The sequence below is a fragment of the Hyaena hyaena genome, unplaced genomic scaffold (assembly GCF_003009895.1).
Source record: "Hyaena hyaena isolate Hyena2069 unplaced genomic scaffold, ASM300989v1 scaffold_704, whole genome shotgun sequence".
Lineage (NCBI taxonomy): Eukaryota > Metazoa > Chordata > Mammalia > Carnivora > Hyaenidae > Hyaena > Hyaena hyaena.
The window spans coordinates 647,143-669,007 of NW_024081336.1; the positions used below are offsets into that span (position 1 = coordinate 647,143).

The 21,865-nt window shown below is 34.8% G+C and overlaps 1 protein-coding gene across 2 annotated transcripts in view; it reads left to right on the plus strand.

Moving 5' to 3' along the window:
* CUNH12orf40 (chromosome unknown C12orf40 homolog) overlaps nt 1-21,865 on the plus strand; it is a 99,328-nt gene that overhangs the window by 62,996 nt on the left and 14,467 nt on the right. Inside the window, exons 8-11 of one of the 2 annotated variants that reach the window (XM_039217651.1) lie at nt 544-1,070; nt 1,307-1,376; nt 2,440-2,500; nt 17,551-17,614. In XM_039217651.1, coding sequence (XP_039073582.1) covers nt 544-1,070; nt 1,307-1,376; nt 2,440-2,500; nt 17,551-17,614 — 722 coding nt within the window. The remainder of the gene's footprint in view (nt 1-543; nt 1,071-1,306; nt 1,377-2,439; nt 2,501-17,550; nt 17,615-21,865) is intronic. The other variant, XM_039217652.1, reaches the window with a different exon arrangement.

Consider the following 21,865-nt stretch of genomic DNA (forward strand, 5'->3'; position numbering starts at 1 on the left):
CTAATTTATCATGTCTTAGATTTATTACTTATATACACACTTGCATCTATGTTTTTCTGCCTTGAGAACATCAGAGCTGTTAGATTGAGAAAAATCTGTTATAATATTCCATTTGATTTTATAAAACATTTGATTTTATGTTTTAACACAGGATAACTTTTCTCTGCACAGTCTTTAAATATCTTTCTCTGGTTAAGTGAAGCAGCAGCTACACACAGTGTCTGGGTTATTCACCATATCTTATTACAGAAGACAAACTATATAGGTTGGGCATATTTTGTTTTGTTAATATAACAGGAAATTGAACCCATACTAATTTTTCATGTTGAAATACTGAACTAAGTATAGATTATTTTTATATTTACTAAGGTACTAGAAGTGTACATTAGACAAATTTCCACCCAAAACAATATTATTTTTTTGATTTAAAAAATTAAAACATAGTCTAGGCAAATGTTACTAGATGTTTTCTAAGAATTTAAGTGCTTCAAAATAAAAATGCCCTCATTTTTCTTGCTAAATATGTTTTTATTTATCCCAAAGTCCAAGAAATATGAATTTCCTTGCTGGAAGACCTGTTAGAGTTATGGATGAAGATTGTGGAAGCATGGATGAGCAAAGACAGTCATATTTTATTACTGAAAAACAATCAGTACAACATATTTGGAGAGAAAATAGAAGCGAGTTTTCAAATTTTCTTGAAGATGTGAACCAGCCAACAGCCAGCCTTATATCAGAGAATTGTAACTCTTTTATTAATGAAAATATGATCAATTTATTAAACATAGATCAACAGAGGATAAAGAAAGCCTTTGACAAGTGTGGTTATGACAATATGGGAGATAATTGCACAAACAAAAGTTCTGATAAAAATTATTCAACTGATAGATGCATTAGAAGTATTTTTACAGATCCAGCGTTGACTTTTAATAATTCTTTCAATGAAACAAATTATCCAGAAAGGTGTCAGCCAAATGAGAAATATCAGAAAGAGTACAATAAAAATGAAAGAAATACTTTTACTACATCTTTTGAGAAGGATTCTTATATAGCCAGCTCTGAAAACAAAGGTGAGTGTTATCCATGGAAAACATAATATTTTTTTTCTGTTTTCAGTTTTAGGTGTGTGTGCGTGTGTGTGTGTGTGTGTGTGTGTGTAGGGAGCCTTATGAAATTAAAAATAGAATAACATTTCTATATGACTTTTTGCATCAGTAATTTACCTCTCTATGGGTCATAAGCTTCAAATTTAAACAGAGAAGTTCATGTTAAGGTTTTCGTTCAATGCGTACTTTTATTTTTAAAGGAAAATTTGAAAGTGATTATCAAGAGAAGAAACCACAGAATGAAATCCAGAAACATCCAGTGAATCATATGTAAGTTTTTAGGTAAATCTGGAGAATACAGATCAGTATCTAGTATAATGCATGTTGAAGGTTTGAACTGATGCAAAATGAGGTAGGCAGATAGCTGTCTGAGGGTGTGTAGACCAGCCTCAATGATGGCTTACCCTCAGAATCTTGGTAATATCACCCCATTGGAGAGTATGGTGCTAGTATTTGCAGTGCAAAACTATCTGGAATCATAGTCTTAATTAGATTTGGGAAAACTGACTTACATATATAAGAAACTTATATACCCACCATAATGTCAGTTTATTAATTTATAGTAAGAAATAGAAGAGTCACATGTATTGCAATGCTTACTTGTGTGGTAAGCATATTTTCTAACTTTTGGCAGCTCTTAATGGGAAAGTTGCTTGTTAGTATAAAATCATAACAAGAGAGTGATATAATTTAAATATTAATAGTGAAAGCAAGAATATTAACAGTTTATGGGACTGTTATTATAGGTACTTAAACAAAAGTTTTCGTTTCAGAATAGCCCAAACTTTTCTTTGTAGTAGTTATGATCTAGTCAAATTTTGGTAATTGAAAATCATGAAGTAGAATATATTTGTATTCTGAAAGTACTTTCTTATGGAAACATTTAAAAAGTTTATAAAAAGAGTACATAGATACTATTTTTATGGGATCAACATGACAAATTAATCAAAACATAGATTCACAACTTAATAAAGTCAACAAACTAGTTACTTTGTTGTCAGATACCCAAATTTTCAGCAACTTGTGAAAAAAAAAACAATATGGTAGGCCTTGAATCATAGAATGTACTTTATGGAAGTGATTTAGAACATGGTTCCCAAATCTGGCTGCAGGTCCACATCACTTGAAGGGGTGATTTTTTCTTTTAAATTAAAACTACCAAGTTTGATTCACATATAATAAGCTCTTTAGGTTGGAGCTTATGAATCTTTGTTTTTTGAAAAGGTTCCCTTGTAATTCTGATCTGAAACCAACTTTGGGAACAATAATTTAGAACAATAGATTCCAGTAGGATTAAGGCACACTTTAAAAGCATCTTCTTTATGATCTTTAGGGGTAATATCTCTTTGGAAGAATTGCATCCTAAGCCATCGTGGGACTTGGCATTTGGTGAGGTAAAGCACATCTTACATTATGTTTCCAATTAAGTCAGTTGTATTGTGTCATTTTAGTATTGGCAGTTTACTTTGATTGAAAGTTAATCAGGCCGCCTGGATGGCTCAGTTGGTTAAGGGTCTGACTTCGGCTTAGGTCGTGATGTCATGGTTCGTGGGTTCAAGCTGACATTTGTGCTGACATCTCAGAGCCTGGAGCCTGCTTCAGATTCTGTGTCTTCCTCTCTCTTTGCCCCTCCCCCCACTCATGCTCGCTCGCTCTCTCTCTCTCTCTCTCTCTCTCTCTCAAAAAGAAATAAACATTAAAAAAAATTTAAATTTAGTTTTCATCAAAAATATCTTTTTAGGTTAATACGTTTTCTTTGTTTTATTTTTTTACTTTGGGGAAATTATAGCTTAGATTTAGAAATAAAATTAGTACCCTTTTAGACTATAACATGCTTTAAGATAAAGCAGTCTAGATACTTAAAAAAATTCTTTTTATAAGTCCTATAAAATTTTTTTCCAAGATGAAAACATTTAGGTTTCAATATCCTATGATCAGCATAGTTATATGTTTAAGAATACTAGAAGATTTATAAGCACTGGTTATGTAAGCTGTAACTACTCATAATAATGGTGTGATTGTTTCAACAGGAGCTTTATTGTGCTAGGAGCTTTATGTACTTTCTAATCTGTAAGAGCTTGAGTCTATAACGTCTTCAATGCAAAAGAGACTCAAGTTCAGAGAGATTAAAGAACTTGTCCAAGGTAACACACTCAAACCAGGATTCAGATTTTAATTGACACTATATTTTCATATATACTAATTGTTTTTCTCTTTTTCTCTCTGATAAATATACATTGAATATATATCATGTATTCATATAATAGAATTTATTGAGGGTCTCCTATATGCTAGACACTGTTACGACAGTGTTGAAAAAAAGTTTTTGTTCTTCTGAAGCTTACATTCTTTTATGCACCAGACTCTGAAAAGTACAGAGATGAAAGAACATGGAACCTATATTTAGGAAGGTATAGTAGCTAGCCTGAAACAGAAAAAAAAGGACCTAGTGCACTTAGATACATTGCTCCACTTGGGATCTTTACAAGGTTAGTAGGAACTTCGTAAAAGACACTTCTTCTAAACTTTCTTTTAGGAATTTTATGGTTTTATTTCACACATTTAGATCTTTAATCCATTTTGAGTTCATTTTTATGTATGGTATACATAAAGTGGGCAAGTTTTTCTTTGGCATGTAGCTGTCCAGTTTTCCAGATGTCATTTATTGAAAAGACTCTTCCCCATTGTTACTCCTTCTTCCTTTATTATACATTAATTGAGCAGATAGATGGGGGTTATTTCTGGTCTCTCTATGCTATTCCATTGATTTGTGTCAGCTTTTGTTCCAATACCATACTGTTTTGGATACTGTAGCTTTGTAGTACAGCTTGAAATCTGGGATTGTGATACCTTCAGCTTTGTTCTTGGCCTTAGCAACATATTTCTCATTAGCGAGCAACATATTTCTAATTAAAAGCAAAAATGAACCAAAATACACCCAAATAAAAGGCTTTTGTACAGCAAAGGAAACAACTGACAAAACAAAACTGCAACCTTCTGAATGGGGGAAGATATTTGCAAATGATATATCCAATAAGGAGTTACTATCCAAAACATATAAAGGGCTCATACAGGTCAGCACCAGGAAAGTAAACAGTCTGATTTAAAAATGAGATGAGGACCTAAACAGACATTTTTCCAGGGAAGACAAACAGATAACCTAACAAACACATGAAAAGATGCTCAGTATCATTAATCATCAGGGAAATGCAAAACAGAACCACAATGAGATGTGACTTCACACCAGTCAGAATGGCCAGAATCAAAAAGATAAGAAATAACAAGTGTTGATGAGGATATGGAGAAAAGGAAGCCCCTCTTGCATTGCTGGTAGGAATGTAAATTGGTGCAGCCAATTTATGCACCATATGCAGATATATGCACCCCAATGTTTATTGTAGCCAAGATATGGAAACAACCCAAGTGTCCATCAATAGATGAATGAATAAAAAATTGTGGTATGTGTGTATGTGTGTTAGTACATACATATATACACACACACAGTAGAATATTACTCAGCCATAAAAATGAAAGATCTTGCCATCTGTAACATGATTGGAACTAGAGAGTATAATATACTAAGTGAAATAAATCAGAGAAAGACATACTATATGATTTCATTTATATGTGTAATTAAAAAATAAATAAATAAATGAACAAACAAAAAACCCGGACTTTTAAATACAGGGAATAAACTGGTGGTTGCCAGTGGGGAGGTTGGTGAGGGATCAGCAAAATAGGTGAAGGGGATTAGGAGGTATTACCTTCCCACTTATAAATAAGTCACAGAAATGGAAAGTACAGTATAGGGAATGTAGTTAATAATACTGTAATAATGTATGATAATAGATGGTAACTACACATATGGTGAGCACTGAGTAATATATAGGATTGTCAAATCAGTATGTTGTACATCGGCAACTAATATAACCTTTTATGTCAGTTATACTTCAATAATAAAAATAAAGAAGACTGTTCTAAGTTTCATGGTTAGTCAGAGGAAGATGTGATAGAGGAGAATTTCTGATTTGAGTGTTAAGTTTACCAAATGGACAAACTGCCTTCATCCTATGAAGAAGGAACAATAATAGATAGCAACTAAGAGGTGAGGGAATATAGGTTGTTTTAGAAACTGTAAGTAAATTGTTTCATTGTAGTTACAGTTATTGCTTCTACTGTAGCATAAATTACAAGGGGTGGAGGAATGGCAAGAGATATCACTTGACATTTTAAAGGGCAAGGTCATAAAAGACCTTGTATGACATATAACAGTTTAATTTCCTATCATCAAACAGCCACTAAAAACCTTTTAGCAGGGGAATATTATATACATCAGAGTATTAAAAAGTTGAGGAGTGGCAGTGAGGATGGAAACAAGGGGTATTACAAAGATTTAGAAGATCTAGTTGATAGAACTTGGTGATTAGCTAAGTGAGAAGGAAAAAATTGAAAATAAATCCTGTATTTATGATTTGGGTAAAGGGGTAGTTGATGGGATGATGCCATTCACCAAGTCTGAAAACATGGGAGATGGTTGCAGAAAAGGTTAACTCACCACCAAATTTTATGTATCCTCTTTTATGGAATAGAACTGCTACTGTGAAAGGGCTACCCAGCCAAGGAGCACATTTTCTAATCTTCCAGTCAACTAAGTTTGGCCATGTGGTTAGATCTCAAGACGGAATGTTATCAGCAGTGATGTGCATCATTTTCATGCACTGTAAAAGGTGGGGATTCTTTCTTCATGTTACCCCTCATGTGATAGCTAGATGGTAGTGAAGTCCTAAGGGATGTTTGCAGCCACAAGATGGGAAGGACTGAGTCTCTAAATGAGTAGTTGGAGGAAAAGTACTGACTAAGAAAACTCATTTTACATTATTAATTAAGAATGAAATAATTGTGGGGCACCTGTGGCTCAGTTGGATGAGCATCCAGCTTTGGCTCGGGTCATGATTTTACAGTTCGTAGGTTTGAGCCCCGCATTGTGCTCTGTGCTGATAGCTCAGAGCCTGGAGCCTTTTTGGATTCTGTGTCTCTCTCTGTCCCTTTCCCAGTTCATGAGTTCAAGCCCTGCATTGGTCTGTGCACTGACAGCGTGGAGCCTGCTTGGGATTTTCTATTTCCCTCTCTCTCTCTGCCCCTTTCCTGCTAATTCTCTAGCTTTTGTTCTTAAAAATAAATAAATAAACATTTTAAAAACTGAAGTAATGGAGAAATCTATTCACTTCTGTCCAGAGAAGTGAGAAAAGACTGAGAATGAGTTGCTAGACAGGTTTGTGGAGTTTTACTAGAAGAATTGTAGAAAAGAGAAATGGGCAATTTTCAAGGATGAGAATATGACCAATAATATCAGATGCTGTCCTGTTACTCCTTTGAAGAACTTGTATTTTACTGAAAAGAATAATATAGATATAGGGGCTCCTGGGTGACTCAGTTGATTGAGTGTCCAACTTCAGCTCAGGTCATGATCTCGCAGTTTGTGGGTTCAAGTCTTGTGTCAAGCTCTTGTGCTGACAGCTCAGAGCCTGGAGCCTGCTTTAGGTTTTGTGTCTCCCTCTCTCTCTGCTTCTCTCTCTCTCTCAAAATAAATATTTAAAAAAGAATAATATAGATATATTCGCTCAAAGAAGGAATTGTCAGCAGTTTAGAATACTTAAAAAAAAACAACCCTCTTTTTGCCTATATCTATGATAGCTTAAATGTGGTTACAGCAAGTTGGAAAAGAAAATAAGCCCATTGAGGTAGAGCCTGAAGGGAATCAGGTGTTATTAGGAGTTCTTTGGGTAGACTAGGCATGAGGTTTATAATTTGTGATTCATGAATAAGGCTAAAGTGTAGTGGAACTTTGGCTAAAATCTTAAATTCTACAAGAGCGACCAAGACTTGAATCCACACAGGAAAGGAAGAGGGAAGCAGGAGGAGCAGAAGAAAGACAGGGCTGTGCCTTCCCTCTGGCTGGGTAAAATCAAAACAGGTAGTTCTTACTGAGGCAGAGTTAATGAGGGGAGAGGAGCAAACAAAAATCCATTGGATGGCACCTAGTAGGGAACGGGGAAGCAGGGGTGTTCCCAAGATCCTTTTGTTGGATGTGGAAGGGAATAGGAGAAAACAAGGTCTTGGAGGAGTATAATAATAGTTTTTAAATTAAGATTTCATTACATACAACGATTTGTCATTTTCAGGTGTACATGATTTAATGTATAAAATGTGAAATGATCACCACAATAGGTCTAGTTAATATCCATTACCACACTACAGTTAAAATTTTGTTTTTTCTGGGGCACCAGGATGGCTCAGTCAGTTAAAAGTTCTGGCTTCAGCTCAGGTCATGATCTCACAGTTCATGAGTCCAAGCCCTGCATCAGGTTCTGCACTAACAGTGTGGAGCCTGCTTCAGATTCTCTATCTCCTTCTCTCTCTGACCCCCACCCCTCCCCCTCTCCAAAATGAACATTTTTTAAAAAATTGTTTTTTCTTATGAGAAATTTTAAGATCTCTTAGCATCTTTTAAAGATACAATACATTTTTACTAATTATAATCACCATGCTGTACATTACATCCCTAGGGTTTATTTATTTTTATAACTGGAATTGTATCTTTTGACAGCCTTCATTCATCCTTTATGCCCATAACCAGCCCCACCTCTGAAACCACCAGTCTGTTCTTGAATCTGTACTTTGTTTCATTTTTTTAAGTAGGCTCCGTGCTCAGCATGGAGACTGATCTGGGGCTTGAACTCACAGCCTTAAGATCAAGACCTGAGCTGAGATCAAGAGTTGGATACTTAACTGGCAAGCAACCCAGGCACCCCTCTTTGAGTTTGTATTTTAACTTTCCTTTAGGTTGCACATATAAGTGAGACCATATGGTATTTATTTTTCTCTAACTTATTTAATGTGCTGCCCTCAAGTTTCATCCCTGTAGCAAATGGCAGAATTTTCTTCTTTAATGGCTGAATAATATTCCTTTGCATATGTATACCACATTTTCTTTATCCATTCTCCCATCTATGGACACTTAGTTCATTTCCATGTCTTAGCTATGATAAATATTGGCAATGAGCAAGGGAGTAAGGGCAATCACTTTGAGTTAGTGTTTTAGTGTTTGTATTTCCTTTAGAAAAATTACTAGAAGAGGATTTGCTGGGTCATATGGTAGTTCTGTTTTTCATTTTTTGAGGATACTCTATACTCTCTGACATAGTGGCTAACTAATCTACGTTCCCACCAACAGTACACAAGGGTTTCCTTTTCTCCACCTCCTTGCCAAACTTGTTCTTGGTTTTTTTGTTTTGTTTTGGTATTAGACATTTTAACAAATGTGAGGTGCTGTCTTATTTTGGTTTTGATTTGCATTTTCCTGATGATGCATGATATTGAGCATTCTTTTCATATACCTATTGACCATCTGTATGTCTTTGGAAAAAAAAGTCTGTTCAGTTCCTGTGCCCATTGTTTAATTACATTGTTGGTTTTTTGCTTTGAGTTGTATGAGTTATTTACATATTTTGGATATTAACCTCTTTTCAGGTAAATGGTTTACAAATACTTTCTTCCATTGTGTAGGTTGCCTTTTCATTTTGTTGTTGGTTTTCTTTGCTGTGCAGAAGCTTTTTCGTTTGATGTAGTCTCATTTGTTTAGTTTTGCTTTAATTACGTTTGTTTTTGGTGTCAAATCCAAAAAATCATTGTCAAGATCAATGTCAAGGAGCTTATGTCCTGTGTTTTCTTCTAGCAACTTTATAGTTTCAGGTCTTATGTTCAGGTCTTTATTCCATTTTATGTGAATTTTTGTGTATGGTGTGATATAGGAATCCATTTTCATTCTTTTGCGTGTAGCTATCTAGTTTTCCCACTACCATTTATTGAAGAGACTGTGACTGTCCTTTCCCTACTTTACTTCCGTGGCTCCTTTGTCATAAATTAGTTGACCATTATATATGTATTTCCTTCTCTGCTTTCTCTTATGTTCTGTTGGTCTATGCCTATTTTTATGCCAGTACCATACTGTTTTGATTACTGTAGCTTTTTAATAGTGTTTGAAATTAGGAAGTATGATGCTTCCAGCTTTGTTCTTCTTTCTCAAGATTGCCTTGGTTATTTAGCGTCTTTTGTGGTTCCATACAAATTTTAGAATTACTTGTTCTACTTCTATGAAAAGTACCTCCCTTGGAATTTGGATAGAGATTACATTGGATCTGCTTTGGATAATATGGACATTTTAACAAGATAAATTTTTTTCAGTCATGAACATGGATTATCTTTCCATTTATTTGTGTTTTGTGTGTGTGTGTGTGTGTGTGTGTGTGTGTGTGTGCTGTTTCTTTCACCAATGTCTTATAGTTTTCTGTGTACATATCTTTTACCTCTTTGATTAAATTTATTTCTAGGTATCTTATCCTTTTTGGTGCAGTTGTAAATGAGATTGTTTTTCTGATAGTTCATTATTAGTGTATAGAAATACAATTGATTTTATATATTGATTATGTATCCTACAGCTTTACTAAATTTATTATTTCTAACATTTTTTTTGGTGGAATGTTTCCGGTGTTCTACATGTAGTATCATTTTATCTGCAAATGAAGATAATTTTAATTGTCCTTTTCTGTTTTGCATATCTTTTATCTCTTTTCCTTGCCTGATTGCTCTAACTAGGACTTCTAGTGTTATGTTGAATAAAAGTCATGAGGGTAAACATCCTTGTATTGTTCCTGATAGTAGAGGAAAAACTTTAAGCACTGTTGAGTAGGATGTTAGCTACAGGCTTAACATATATGACTTTTATTCTACTGAGGTGCATTCCTTCTATATTCATTTGTTGCATGTTTTAATCATGAGTGAATGTTAATTATTGTCAAATGCTTTTTGTGCATATTTTGAGATGATCAAATGATATTTATACTTCAGTGTTGAAGCATTTTTACATTCCTGGAATGAATATCACTTGATCATTGTGTATAATGCTTTTAATGTATTGTTAAATTCAGTTTGCTAATTTTTTTCAGGGTTTTTAAATATATGTTGCATTAGGGATATTGTCCTGCAGTTTCTTTCTTCTGGTGTCCTTCTCTGTTTTCGGAATCAGGGTAATGCTTACCTCATAAAATTAGTTTGGGTGCTCGCTTCGGCAGCACATATACTAAAATTAGTTTGGAAGTGTTCCTATCTCCTCTATTTTTTTTTTTTTTTTTTTTTTGGAAGAGTTTAAGAAGGATTGGTAGTAATTCTTTTTTAAATGTTTGGTAGTTTGGTAGAATTCACCAGTGAAGCCATTAGTCTTAGACTCTTGTTTTTGGGGAGTTTTTGATTACTGATTCAGTCTCTTTACTAATAATTGTTGTATTCATATTTTTGATTTCCTAATGAATCAATTTTTGTAGGTTGTATGTTTTAGGAATTTTATTAATTTCGTCAAGGTCATTCAGTTTGTTGGTTTATCATTGCTTTTAGTAGTCTTTTATGATCTTTTGTATTTCTCTGTTATCAGTTATAACATCTCCTCTCTCATTTCTGATTTTGAGTCCTTTCTCTTTTTTCCCCTGTCGAGTCTAGCTAATAATTTGTTAACTCTCTTTTATCTTTTCAAACAATCAGCTCTCAGTTTCATTAATCTTTTCTATTGTTTTTTTAGTTTCTAATTCATTTATTTCCACTCTAATCTTTGTTATTTATTTTCTTTTACAAACTATAGTAGTTTGTTCCTTGAGATATAAAGTTAGGTTGTTTGATATCTTTCTTGTTTCTTAATGTAGTAGTTTATCACTGTAAACTTCCCAATTAGAACAGTTTTTACTGCATCCCAAAGTTTTGGTATTTTATATTTCCATCTTTGTTTGTGTCATGATACTTAAGCAGTTTCTAAAAATTATTTTTTCATCCATCCATTGGGAGCAAGTTGTCTAATCTCCATATATTTGTGAATTTCCCAGTTTCCTTCTTGTAATTTTTATTTTTATATCATTGTGGTTTGAAAACATGCTTGATGTGATTTCAGTCTTATTAAATTTATTAAGACTTGTTGTGTGGCCTAATGTATGATCTGTCATGGAAAATATTTAGTATGTGCTTGAGAAGAATGTATATTATGCTGTTGCTTTTAGATGAAATGCTTTGTGTATGTCTGTTTAGTACATCTGGTGTAAAGTGTCATTTAAGACCAATGTTTCCTTATTGATTTTCTGTCTGGAGGATCTGATGAACGTGGAGTGTTAAAGCCCCCTACAGTTATGTATTTAGGTACTCCTTTGTTGGGTACATGCATATTTTCAAAAGTCATACTTTCTTCTTGGATTACCCTGTTTCATTATACAATAACCTTCTTTGCTTCTTACTATAGTCTTGTTTTAAAGTCTGTTTTGTCAGATATATGTGTATCTGTTCAAGGTTTCTTTTAGTTTCCATTTTCATGAAATACCTTTTTTCTATTCTTTCACTTTCAGTATGTATGTGTCCTTATGTGTGAAATGAGTCTCTCAAACACAGCATGTACTTGCATCTTTTTTTTTTAATCCATTTGGTCACTCTGTATCTTTTGATTGGAGAAATTTAGTTTATTTAGTCCATTTATATTTAAAGTAATTATTGATAGATATGGGTTTATTGCCATTTTGCTCATCATGTTTTGGTTGTTTTGTAATTCCTTTATTTCTTCTCTTGCTCTGTTCCTTTGTAGTTTAATGATTTTTCTATAGTTTTATGCTTAGATTCTTTTTTTTTTTCTTATGTCTTGTTTATATACTATAAGCTTTTGCTTTGTGTTTAACATGAAGATTATATAAAACAACTTCTGTTGATAATGGTCCATTTTAAGTTGATAAAAACTTAAGTGCAAATGCATTCTCAAGCTCTATAATTTTATACCCTCCCAGCATTCTATGATTTTGATATCACAACTTCTTTTCATCTTATGTATTCATTAACAAATTATTGTAGTTGTTGTTTTTACTACTTTTGTTTTTAACCTTCATACTAGCTTTATTAACTTTTCAATATTAGCTTTTATAATAGGTTTTGAATTTTAATATTTACCTTTACCAGTAAGATTTATACTTTCATATGTCTTCCTGTTACTAACTGATAACTTTTATTTCAGCTTAAAGAAATCCCTTCAACATTTCTTATAAAACCAAGTCTAGTGGTGATGAACTCCTTTAGCTTTTGCTTATCTAGAAAATTTTATCTCGTTTATTCTGACAAACACCTTTAGTGGGTAGAATATTCTTGGTTGGTAGTGTTTTTTTCTTTTAGCACTTTGAATATGTTGTGCCACTCCCTTCTGGCCTGCAAAGTTTCTACTGAAAACTCTGATCATCGTTTTATGGGGTTTTCTGTATGTAACAAGTTGTTTTTCTCTTGCTGCTTTTAAAATTCTCTTCTTGTCTTTATCTTTTGATGGTTTAATTATGTGTCTTGGTGTGGTTCTCTTTGGGTTCAGCTTATTTGAAACTCCAAGTTCTTCCTGGCTCTGGATGCCTGTTTTATTCCTCAAGTTAGTGAAGTTTTTGGCCATAATTTCTTCAAATAAGTCTTCTGTCATTTTGTCCTTATTTTCCTTTTGGAGCTCATATTATATAAATATTGGTTTATTTGATATTGTCCCAAAAGTCCTTTATACTATTTACACATTTTTAATTTCTTTTTGTTGTGCTTCTCTGATTTGATAAATTCCACTGCCGTATCTTTGAGTTCCTCATCCTTTCTTTGGCTTCATCAAGTTTTCTGTTCAGTCCTTTTACTATATTTTTTAGTTCAGTTGTTGTATTCCTTAGCTCTGTGGTTTCTCTTTGGTAATTTCTTATATTTCCTATGTCTTTGTTGAAATTATTTGTTCTTGCATTGTGCTGCTGACCTCAGGGAGAGCATTTTTGTGATTGTTATTTTGAACTCCTATCAGATAAATCACTTACCTTCATTTCACTGAGGTGTTTTGCTGAAGCTTTTTGTCTTTCTTTTGTTTGGAACCTACTGTTCTGTGTCTTCAAATGCTTTGATTCTGTGTTGGTTTCTGTGTTGGATAAAACAGACCCTTCTCCTAGTCTTGAAGGTAGGGCCTGTTTCAACCTGTTTCAGTCCTGCCCTAGTTCTTGGTTGTCTCTTAAACCTTTGTGATTTTCCAAGTAGTCTGCTTTATTTTTTTTAGTAGCTTTCAGGAGGTGAAGGTATGCCAAAACCTGCCGGTGTGTGTCCCAATGGGAAGGATCTTGGTCAGCAACCAGATTCAGTTTGATTGGAAGCCACACCCTCAGGTGGGAGCTTCTAAAGTATGCAAATTTACCTCTCTCATGGTAAGACTTTGAGGTGGGCCTCTGTCTTTTCCCTCTGCTCTGAGCCCTGATGTGATAGCCAGTTAGGAAGTGTTTCTCTGTTTGCTGTAATCCTGTTGGATCCGTGAACCTAAGCCCTGCTGGCTACCAGAGACAGCCTATCAAAGGATGTGTCCTCTAGGCAGCAGCCACAAAGCCAGGATGCTGGGTGTTTATACAAGTTCCTTTCTTGGAGACACCAGCAATCTGGGGCAGGGCAGAGGGAGAGTGTGAAGATGGTACCTGCTGACTTCTACAGTATCTGGAGAGGATTGCAGGTGGCCCCTCGATGTGTGTTTAATTAGAAGCTTGTCCCTCTCGTTACAGGTATTAATATAAGCTAATAGGCCTCTTTCACAGAAAGAATAGGTGTTTTTTTTTTTTTAATGTTTTTTATTTATTTCTGAGAGAGAGAGTGAGACAGCGTGAGGAGGGGAGGGTCAGAGAAAGAAGGAGGTACAGAATCTGAAGCAGGCTCCAGGCTCTGAGCTAGCTGTCAGCACAGAGCCCGACACGGGGCTCGAACCCACGAATGGTGAGATCATGACCTGAGCGAAAGTCAGACGCTTAATCGACTGAGCCACCCAGGCGCCCCAAGAATAGGTGTTTTAGTCTGCTGCCCATCATTAGTCCCTGGATAGGTAGCTGGTTAAGAACCCTTTGTTACAGTCCTGTGGGACCTATGAGAGCTCTGGGGGTTACCAGAGCTGATGATCAAGAGACTTCACTACCCCTGGGTGGCAGCTGCAAAAACTGAGGCTCTAGATGTGTACGTTGGCATTGTTTTGGGGCAGTACCTATGGCCTGAAAAATGGCAGAAGGAGAGTATGAAGGTGGTGTCTACTGGGCTCTGCAGTCTTTGGAGACTATTTCAGTAGGCCTGTAAATGTGTGTTACTTAGAATCCTGCCCCTCAGCCTGAAGATTTAAGATAATCAAATAGGCTTCTTTCATGGAAAGATTGGGGCTGCATTTCATTCTGCACTTGCTCGCTCTCGCTCCGCTGTCCCCTGCTGGGATAGCTGTTTCAGAACTCTTTTTCTGTTTGTAACAATCCTATGGGACCTGCAAATGCAAGGTCTGAGTCTGCAGCCTGTTGGCTGCCAGAGCTAAATAATCATAAGTGTCTCCTGGGCAGCAGCCACAAAACCCAGGGCACCAAACATGCACACAGTCTCTTTAATGGGAGTTACTAGTGACCTGGAGCAGGTCAGAGGGTGAGCACAAAGATAGGACCCAGCTTCTGAGGTCTCTGGAGAGGATTAAAGTTGGTTCTTTAATATGAGTTTAATTAGAGGCCTGTCCCTCAGGCTGCAGATATAAATGATCATAGGTTTCTTTCACCTGCTATTTCAGTGGGCTGCCTCACCTCTAGACCCTGAGTTTTAGCTACAGGGAGCCTGTGTGAGCCCCTTAAGAACTGTTGTGCAGTTTGCCATAGCCTTGTTGGTCTCATAGACACAAGTCCCATTGGTGTCTGTCAGGTGCAGGTCTTAGAAGGTAAGGTATCAGTTGTAGGACTCAAACCACTTGCTCTTCAGGGAGAATTTTAGAGTTGTAGGTTCTCTCAATTGTGAATTGCTATTAGCCCTTAACAGGGTTTGTGGTGAAATTGTGCCTCAGCCTCTCCAACTTTTTTTTTTTTAACTTTTTTTAAAGTTTTTTTTTTTAAGTTTATTTATTTTTTAATACTCTCTATACCCAGTATGGGGCGAGATCAAGAGTCACACGCTCTTACTGAACCAACCAGGCACCGCACAACTTGTTTTGATGTGGGTTTTTTCACATTCACCCATTGTGAAAGAGTCTTTTAACTAGTTTTTGGGTTTCTTTCAGAGGAAATTGTTCTGTATGTAGCTGTAGATATGGTGTATTTGTTGGAGGAAGTGAGTTAAGCATCCTTCTCAACTGCCACCTTGAACTAGTACCAATTTAATTCTAAAAGAGTAAGGTTTAAATATGATTGTTAAAAATAGGAAGGTAATCACTAGAGAAATGGAGACACATGGAAGAACTTCAGAATTCAAAGAATTTGGAATGTCACACTAGAAAACCTAATGAGGTGGGAAAAAAATAAAATGAAAACTTCTACATAAATGGTTAACAAAATGTAAGAAATGAACCCTGTTTAGCAATTGATAAATAGGAAGAGGCTGGTTTTCAAGATTTTTGTTATTTTTCTTTTTAATTGTTTGTTTTGAGAAAGAGCACACACAAGCAGGGGAAGGGCAGAGAGAGGAAGAGAGAAACTTAAGCAGGCTCCACACCCTGCACAGAGCCTAAGGAAGGCCCCATCTCATGATGTGAGATCATGGCCTGAGTCGAAATCAAGAGTTGGGTGCTTAACCAACTGAGCCACCCAGGTTCCCCAAGAAGTTGATTTCTTAAAAATTAAGATTCAACAATATTAAATTGGACAGAAAAATATATTTTTTGAAACCTGTAGAATACTATCATAAATTTTGAAAATAAAGATAGCAGAAGATATACATAAAATACATAGTGTCAGAGTAAAGACAATATAAATGCAATAGAAAACTCATTCTAAAACAGAAGAAGAGGAAATACTGAGTTACCGATCCCTACCAATTATGAAATCCAGCTTGGCAGGCATTGTGAAGGCTTGCTCCCCTGGATTATGGGGGAGATTCTTTGAACAATTTAGTGTTTTCTCTTTGGAATGATCTTTTCTGTCATTTATCCTCTATAAACAGATCTGAGGTGGCTATTGGTGTGTGTGCTTGCCTTGGTGTCTATGTAACTTTCTCAGCTTGTGTGTTTGTGGTACGGGTCTGGGGCTTGTATGTTATTTAAGAGTTGAACATATAATACTTTATTATTTTTATTTTATTTTATTTTTTTAAATATTTTTATTTATTTCTAGGAGAGAGAGAGAGAGACAGCGTGAGCAGGGGAGGGTCAGAGAGAGAGAGAGTCACAGACTGAAACAGGCTCCAGGCTCTGAGCTGGCAGTCAGCACAGAGCCCGACGCGGGGCTCGAACCCACAAACCGCGAGATCATGACCTAAGCGAAAGTCGGACGCTTAACTGACTAAGCCACCCAGGCGCCCCTAACGTATAATACTTTAAATGATTGAGTAGTGGGATTAGAGAAAAGGCTCTACTGCATAAAGTTATTCAGAACCCCAAGCTGGTAGCTGGTGGGGACTTTGCTATCATTAACTGGTGGTTTCCATGCTTATCATGTATGTCGACATCAGATAGCAGAAGGGAAAGAAAAGTGAAGGATTGTGGGGAAAATTTTTATGGATCAGGAGTAGCAGTGGCATAGACCCACCACTTTTGCTTACGACCAGAATTTAAATCACATGTCCAAACTGACTTCAAGGGAGGCTAGGAAATGTACTCTAGCTGTGTGCCTAAGAGGAGAGGGAAAACATTTGGTAAACAGCTTTCTCCTTTATCCAATCTCCTTTATCTTATTTAAAACACTTTGTCCTACCAACAGAGAATTTATACTTTTTATAAGTCCATGATACGCTTGCCAATATAATTCATGTAGTAAGCCATAAAGAAAGTTTAAGAGATTTGCCTAAGGAGAGATAGTCACATTTTCTAATAATTCATTAGGTTAGAAATCAATAACAACAACAGAAGATGCCTAACCTCCCTTTCTTGGAAATTAAGAAACACTCTGGTTTTTAATGAGAAAAAGACTAAAAGAAAAAAAAAAGTAAAAATAAATTACATTGAAATTGATGAAAATCAGAACCAGTGGTTTGTTCTATACAAAAATTTATACTTCTGAGAGTCTTTATTATTTAAAAAAACCTGAAAATAAATAAACTGATATCCAACTTAAGAAATTTAGAGAATAACAGAATAAATTTCCAAATTAAGTTCATAGTTTTATCTCTTGAACTGCATTTACTATGAATACTTCAAGACTTTTTATCAATTGTTTCTTAGCAAGTGCCTATACTGCTGCTTATTGTTTCACAACCTATTAAACTTTATTTATTATTCATCACAGGCAAATATTTCTTTGTAGTATTAAAATATAATTTGTTGAACTAATGTTAAGGAAAAGTACTGTAATATGAATTGGTGGGATTAAAAGGGAAATAGGAGTGCTATTACTGTTTATACTTGGGAGTTGTTAAAATTTTGTTTTTCTTCTAGATTCTGACGGAAGAAGGAGGAACCTGTTCTTTAAAAGACAGGCCAACACCTACTAAGAAAATCTGTCAGTATAACTATTAAGTGAATTTTATTCTTTAAAATAAACTAGCATTTAAATGAAATTCAGTTAACTTTTAAGTGTTTTTTTTTCAGATTTATGCCAGCAAATATTTCATAGATATCTTAGAATATACTAGTAATCACTCTTGTTTTTTATTAAATATATTATACATGAGTATATATAATGTATATGTAGTGCTTAATGAATAATAAAACTAATACCCTTGTATGTACTTTGTAGCTTAAGAAATGTATATCAGAACTTTTGAAGCTCTTCTCAATTGTATTTCCTATGCTGCCCCCTAGAGGTAACCATTATCCTGAATTTCTTTTTTGCGATATCACACATAGACTTTTCCATTGCTTGGTTTTGAACTTTATACAAATTGAGGAAACTCTACATATTTTTCTGCTATTTGCTTTTTTTTTTTGTTCACCCACTAATGTGTTTTGAGGTTTGTTCACTTTGATAGCTTGACTATAGTACATTTCATTATTTGTTTACAACTATAAGTTGTAATAAGTTGTTTACTACAACTTATTTTTACATCCTCTGGCAGTGATTATCTTGAATATTTTGATATGACAAGCAGTGTTCCTTTGGCAATTCTTGACATTTCTCCTGGCACACATATATAAAATTCCTCTGTGATACAGTTCTGGAAGCAGAACTGAGTAGTCATATGGTGTGAACATCTTTACCTCTTCCGGGTAATACAGAATTGTTTTCCAAAGTAATTGTGCCATTTTAAACTTCAACTAGCAAGTGGTAGGAGTCTTAGTTGTTATATATTGTAACATTGGGTCTGGTATCTCGTTGGCAATCTGGTATTGCATTGTAGTTTTAATTTCTATTTCTCTAATTAATTAATTAGGTTGATTGACCATCCATGTTTCATCTGTGAAATGCCTTTCATGTTTGCTGCTCGTGTTTCTTTTAAGTTGGGCCTTCTTTATGGGATGTGTGTGTTATACATCTATATGTGTATATCCTATATATCGTTTATAGATCCTAGATATTAATTGCTTGTAAGCCTGTGTATAGCAAATACTGCATATTTGCGTGGTCTTTTTATTTTCTGCTATCTTTTTACAGATAAAAGTTTCTAGCACTTTTTATATATTCTGTGATAGAATGATTCTTCAGGATACCTAGGTCTACTAGGATACCTACAAATCTTTATGGACTTTTTTTCTTTTGGAATTAATTTGATCTTTTGAATATGTAACACATTAGTTTGGTTGCAGTCCTCATCTCTGCTGCCCTGTTTCCTTCTGCATCAGATGAGTAGCTGCTTTTTGTTGGTTTACGGTTTACCATCCCAGGTTTTTTCCCCCCAAATATAGCCTAAAAATATATAAACACATATACAAATGAAGCTTAGTTCTTGCCTTTCTCATTCTAAATTTAATAGTAGATATTTTATGTAATATAGGATATGTCATAAATTAATTGAATAGGTTAATTTATTTAATAAAATATCCCGAAGTGTTCTCTATGGTATTCTTCATCCTTTATTTATGACCATGTGGTAATCCATAATATGAATGGATTATAGTTTATTCAGCCGATGTCTGTTGATGGGCATTTGGGCTATTTCCAGGATCTTGTTCTTACCAATAATGTTGCAGTGAGCAACTCTGTGCATATGTTGCTGAGTTGTGGAGGTGTATTTTTAGGGTAATTTCTAGGAGTGAGATGGCTGAGTCAAAGGAGAGATACATTTTTTCTGGCTTTATTGAGGTATAATTGGCAAATGAAAATTGTATGTATTGGAGCACCTGGCTGGCTCAGTTGGTAGAGCGTTTGACTCTTGATCTTGGGATCATGAGTTTAAGTTGCACATGAGTGTAGAAATTAAGTATGTAAGTAAGTTAATAAATTTAAAAAATTGTATATATTTAGGGTATACAACATGATTTAATATTCATATACATTGTGTATAGTTAATTGATTCTCACAGAATTTTTTTTCTTTTTCTTTTTAACATTTGTTTGAGGGAGAGAAAGAGTGCAACCAGGGGAGGGCCAGAGAGAGAAGGAGAGAGAGAATCCCAAGTTGGATTGCTGCTTTCAGTGTGGAGCCCAATGAGGGGCTCAATCTCATGCCCATGAGATCATGAGCTGAGCTGAAATCAATAAATTTTTTAAAAAGGTTCCTACCTGCATTCTCCTTTAGAATTTTGGTGGTTTTCTTTCTCACATTTAGGTATTTAATCCATTTTGAATTTGTTTTTGTGTATGATATAAGAAAGTGGTCCAGTTTTATTCTTCTTCATCTAGATGTCTAGTTTACCCAGCACCATTTGTTGAAGAGACTGTCTTTTTTCCTTTGGATATTCTTTTCTGCTTTGTCAGCGATTGGTTAACTGTAGTGTTCTGGGTCCATTTTGGGGTTATTATATTCTATTGATCTATATGTCTATTTTTCTGCCAGTACCATACTGTCTTGGTAATGACTGATGACTACAGCTTTGTGATGTAGCTTGACCTCTGGAATTGTGATGCCTCCAGCTTTGCTTTGCTTTTTCAGGATTGCTTTGGCTATTTGGTTTTTTTGTGGTTCCATACAAATTTTAGGATTGTTTGTTCTAGTTCTGTGAAAAATGCTGTTGGTATTTTGAAAGGGATTGGATTAAATGTGTAGATTGTTTTGGGTAGTATAGACGTTTTAGCAATATTTGTTCTTCCAATCCATGAGCATGGAATGTTTTTCCATTTCTTCATGGCCTCTTCAATTACTTTCATAAATGTTCTACAGTTTTCAGAGTATAGATATGTTACCTCTTTGTTTAGGTTTATTCCTAGGATTCTTACGGATTTTGGTGCAATTATAAATGGGATTGATTCCTTAATTTCTCTTTCTGCTGCTTCATTATTGGTATATAGAAATGCAACCGATTTCTGTATGCTTATTTTGTATCTTTCAACTTTACTGAATTCGTATATCAGTTCTAGCAATTTTGAGGGAAGTCTTTTGGGTATTCTACAGAGAATATCATGCCTTCTGCAAATAGTGAAAATTTGACTTCTTCCTTGACGATTTAGCTGCCTTTTATTTCTTTTTATTTTCTGATTGCTTAGAATAGGACTCCAGTATATGTTAAACAACAGTTGTGAGAGTGGATATCCCTGTCTTGTTCTTGACTGTAGAGTAAAAGCTTGCAGTTTTTCCCCATTGAAGATGATATTAGCTGTGAGTCTTTCATATACGGTCTTTATGATGTTGAACGTTTTTCCTCTATCCATACTTTGTTGAGGGTTTTTATTAAGCATGGATGCCGTTCTTTGTCATATACTTCTACATCTATTTAAAGGATTGTGTAGTTCTTATACTTTCTTTTATTAATGTGGTATATCATGTTATTTAATTGTCAATATTGAACTACCCTTGCACCCCAGGAATAAATCCGACTCATGGTGAATAATCCTTTTAATTTACTTTTGGATTTGATTTGCTAGTATCTTGAGAATTTTTGCATCCATGTTCTTCAGGAATCAATATTCCTGTAATTCTCCTTTTTATTGGGGTAAATTTCTGGTTTTGGAATCAAGGTACTGCTGACTTCATCAAATGAGTTTGGAAGTTTTCCTTTCATTTCTGTTTTTTGGAACAGTTTGAAAAGAATGGATATTTCCTCTTCTTTACATGTTTGGTTGAATTCCTCTGGGAAGCTATCTAGCCCTGGATTTTTGTTTGTTGGGAGTTTTTTCATTACTGATTCAATTTCTTTGCTGACTATGAGTCTGTTCAAATTTTCTTTTTCTTCCTTATTCAGTTATGGTAGTTTATATATTTCTGAGTATTTATGCATTTCTTCCAGATTACCCAGTTTGTTGGCATATAATCTTTCATAATATTTTCTTATAATTGTTCAGATTTCTGTTGCCTTGGTGGTGATCTCTCTCCTCTTATTCATGATTTATGATTTTAAGGATTGGGGTCCTTTCTCTTTTCTTTCTTTTTAAGAAATCTAGCTAGTGGTTTATAAATTTTATTAAATATTCCAAAGAACCAGCTCCTAGTTTTACTGATCTGTTCTATTAGTTTTGCTTATTTTTGTTGTTTCTACATCATGTATTTCTGTTCTAATCTTTATTATTTCCCCACTGCTGCTGGCTTTAGGCTTCATTTGCTATGTTTCTAGCTTCCTTAGGTATAAGATTAGGTTGTGTATCTGAGATTACTGTTGCTTTAAAAAAAATTTTTTAACATTTATTCATTTTTTGAGAGACAGAGAGACACAGTCTGAGC